This window comes from Alligator sinensis, unplaced genomic scaffold, assembly GCF_000455745.1.
Source record: "Alligator sinensis unplaced genomic scaffold, ASM45574v1 scaffold1511_1, whole genome shotgun sequence".
Taxonomy (NCBI): domain Eukaryota; kingdom Metazoa; phylum Chordata; order Crocodylia; family Alligatoridae; genus Alligator; species Alligator sinensis.
The window spans coordinates 84662-86939 of NW_005843139.1; the positions used below are offsets into that span (position 1 = coordinate 84662).

The 2278-nt window shown below is 66.6% G+C and overlaps 1 protein-coding gene across 1 annotated transcript in view; it reads right to left on the reverse strand.

Annotated features, from left to right (window-relative positions):
* SPN (sialophorin) overlaps positions 1-2272 on the reverse strand; it is a 10381-nt gene extending 8109 nt beyond the window's left edge. Inside the window, exons 1-2 of the mRNA XM_006037551.1 lie at positions 1940-2272; positions 3-1179 (exon numbers count right to left, since the gene is read on the reverse strand). Coding sequence (XP_006037613.1) covers positions 3-1142 — 1140 coding nt within the window. The 5' untranslated portion in view covers positions 1143-1179; positions 1940-2272. The remainder of the gene's footprint in view (positions 1-2; positions 1180-1939) is intronic.
* Between the last annotated feature and the right edge of the window lie 6 nt (positions 2273-2278).

Here is a 2278-nt window from a genome sequence, read left to right on the forward strand (position 1 = left end):
GCCGGGGGCAACTCCTGCAGGGCCACCTCGGCCGATGGGCTGCGCCCCTTGAAGGTGCTCAGGGCCGGGCCCGGCTCCAGCCCCACCCCTGCCTGGAGCTCCGCCCCCTGCTCCGCTCCGCCCCCAGCCCCGCCCTCCTCAGGCAGTGGGACTGGCCCCGCCCACTGCTGCCCCGCGAAGCTGGTGGAGCCCGAGCGCTGCTGCCGCCGCCAGCACAAGGCAGCGGCCAATAGGACAAGGGCGAGCAGCACCACCACCACCACCACGGGGAGCACCCAGGACGCGCTCCGGGCAGCATGGGGACTCGCCCAGGTAACGCCAGCAGTCACCGGGGTCGGCCTCAGCGACATCCCTCCAAGATGGCTGCCGGTGGTGGAGGGCGTGGTCGGCATCGTGGTGCTCAGCCTCTTGGCCTTGCCCTTGCCGACTGGGCTGGGGCTCCCGGTTGCCACTGTGGTGGCGGCAGCCATCTTGGGAGAGCTCCCGCCATCGCTCAATGGCTTGTGGGTAGAGCTCACTGGCGCCATCTTAGTTTGCTCCCCTGGGGTCGAGGTCAAGGTGGCCATCTTGGACCTGGTCGTGGTAGCCATCGTCGGAGCGCCTTCGGGCCTGCGAGGTTTCTGGGTAGAGTTGGTTTTGTTGTCTGCCCCCTTCAAGTCCACTTCCTGGGGCAACGTGTGGATGGTCATCTTGGTCAAGTTCAGGTAGGTGGAGAGCTCGGATTGGTTGGCCGTAGGAGATTCTTCGGGCGCTGTAGGAGCCCCCATGGCATCATGCGAAGGATTCTGGGTAGAGCTCTCCAGTATCTGGGTTTCCTCCCAGGGTGACAACGGGGTTGAAGTGGAGCTGGGTATTGTGGAAGCAGGCCCAGCCGTGGGGGACGGAGACACGGTGGTCACGTTGGTGTCATCGGCCATCTTGGAAACCCCTGTGGAAGTAGGCAATGGATTCTGGGTAGGGCTCGAGTCCTCTGTCGCCATCTTGGTGCCCTCCACATCGCTCGTCTCAGTGATCCTGGAGCTCTCAGTCTTGTTGACAGCGGACTTAATGCGTGGAACCGACGTGCCACTCACCAGGGAAAAGAGGGCGGTGGCAATGATCACCATGGCGACAAGCATCATGGGACGGGTGGACCCAGCCATGGGAGCCGCGAGCAACTAGGATTGGCCGCTGAGGAACCTGGTCGAGGGAGTAGAGAGATAGAGCGGCCCCTTCTGCCACTGGGGGCTCCATAGCGCCGTGCAGCCCTGTGTGCACCGGGGACGCTCTGGTCCCTCTTCCCTCCATCTCTGTGGTCTCCCAACCCTGCCCCCGCTTTCTCCTCCTGCCCCCGGGGGGTGCCAGGGGCAGGCTGTGGGTGCCTGGGGGTCCCTACTCCTCCCCCAGCACTGCCCCTCGCTCCCAACCTGCACCCCCCATAGCAGTGCCCCTCCCTCCCAGCCCGCAGCCCCTGGGTAAGACTCCCACACCCTGAATTAACCCCCGTGGGGGAAGGGGGAGCTGACGAAAGGGAGAACGGGAAAGGAACCAACAGAGCAGGGGGAGGCGGGGCCGCAGCCCCGGGCCCCGCCCCCACCTTCTTGCAGCTATGTGATGTCGTGGGAGGGGAAACTAACGGATAGGAGACACTCCCTGCCGCACCCAGCCAACCACTGCCCCTCACTCCCGGCCCACAGCCCCCCCATAGCAGTGCCCCTCATTCCCGACCCGCAGCCCCCCCATAGCAGTGCCCCTCACTCCCGACCCGCACAGTGGTGCTCTTCACTCCTCACCCACAGCCCCCCATAGCAGTGCCTCGCACTCCTGACCCGTGGCCCCACCTCCACAGTGGGGCCCATCACTCCTGTACCGCAGCCCCCCGCCACCGCGGTGCCCCCCCCACCGCATGCCCCTCCCTCCCAAGCCATCATCCCATGGCTCCCACCATCGCACTCCCTACCTCGTGGCCGGGGCAGGGGAGGGAGGTCCTCAATGTCGGGCCCGGTGGAGGTCTGGGGGCCGGGGGGCCGTCTCCTGAGGTCTCCGTGCCCGACGCTGCCTGCAACAGTTGCCCCACGATGGCAGAAGCAGGGTAGGTGTCGCAGAGCAGGGAGGGGCAGGAAGTGGTGCAAGGTCGAGTGGGCAGGAAGTGGTGTCCCGGGGTTGCTGGGAGAGGGGAGCTGTAGGTCGGGAGTGAGGGGCATCGCTGCAGGGGGGAATGCGGATTGGGAGTGAGGGGCTCTGCTATGGGGGCGGGAGGGGCACCCTGTCAGGCCCCCCGGCCCATGCCTCCTCCCCC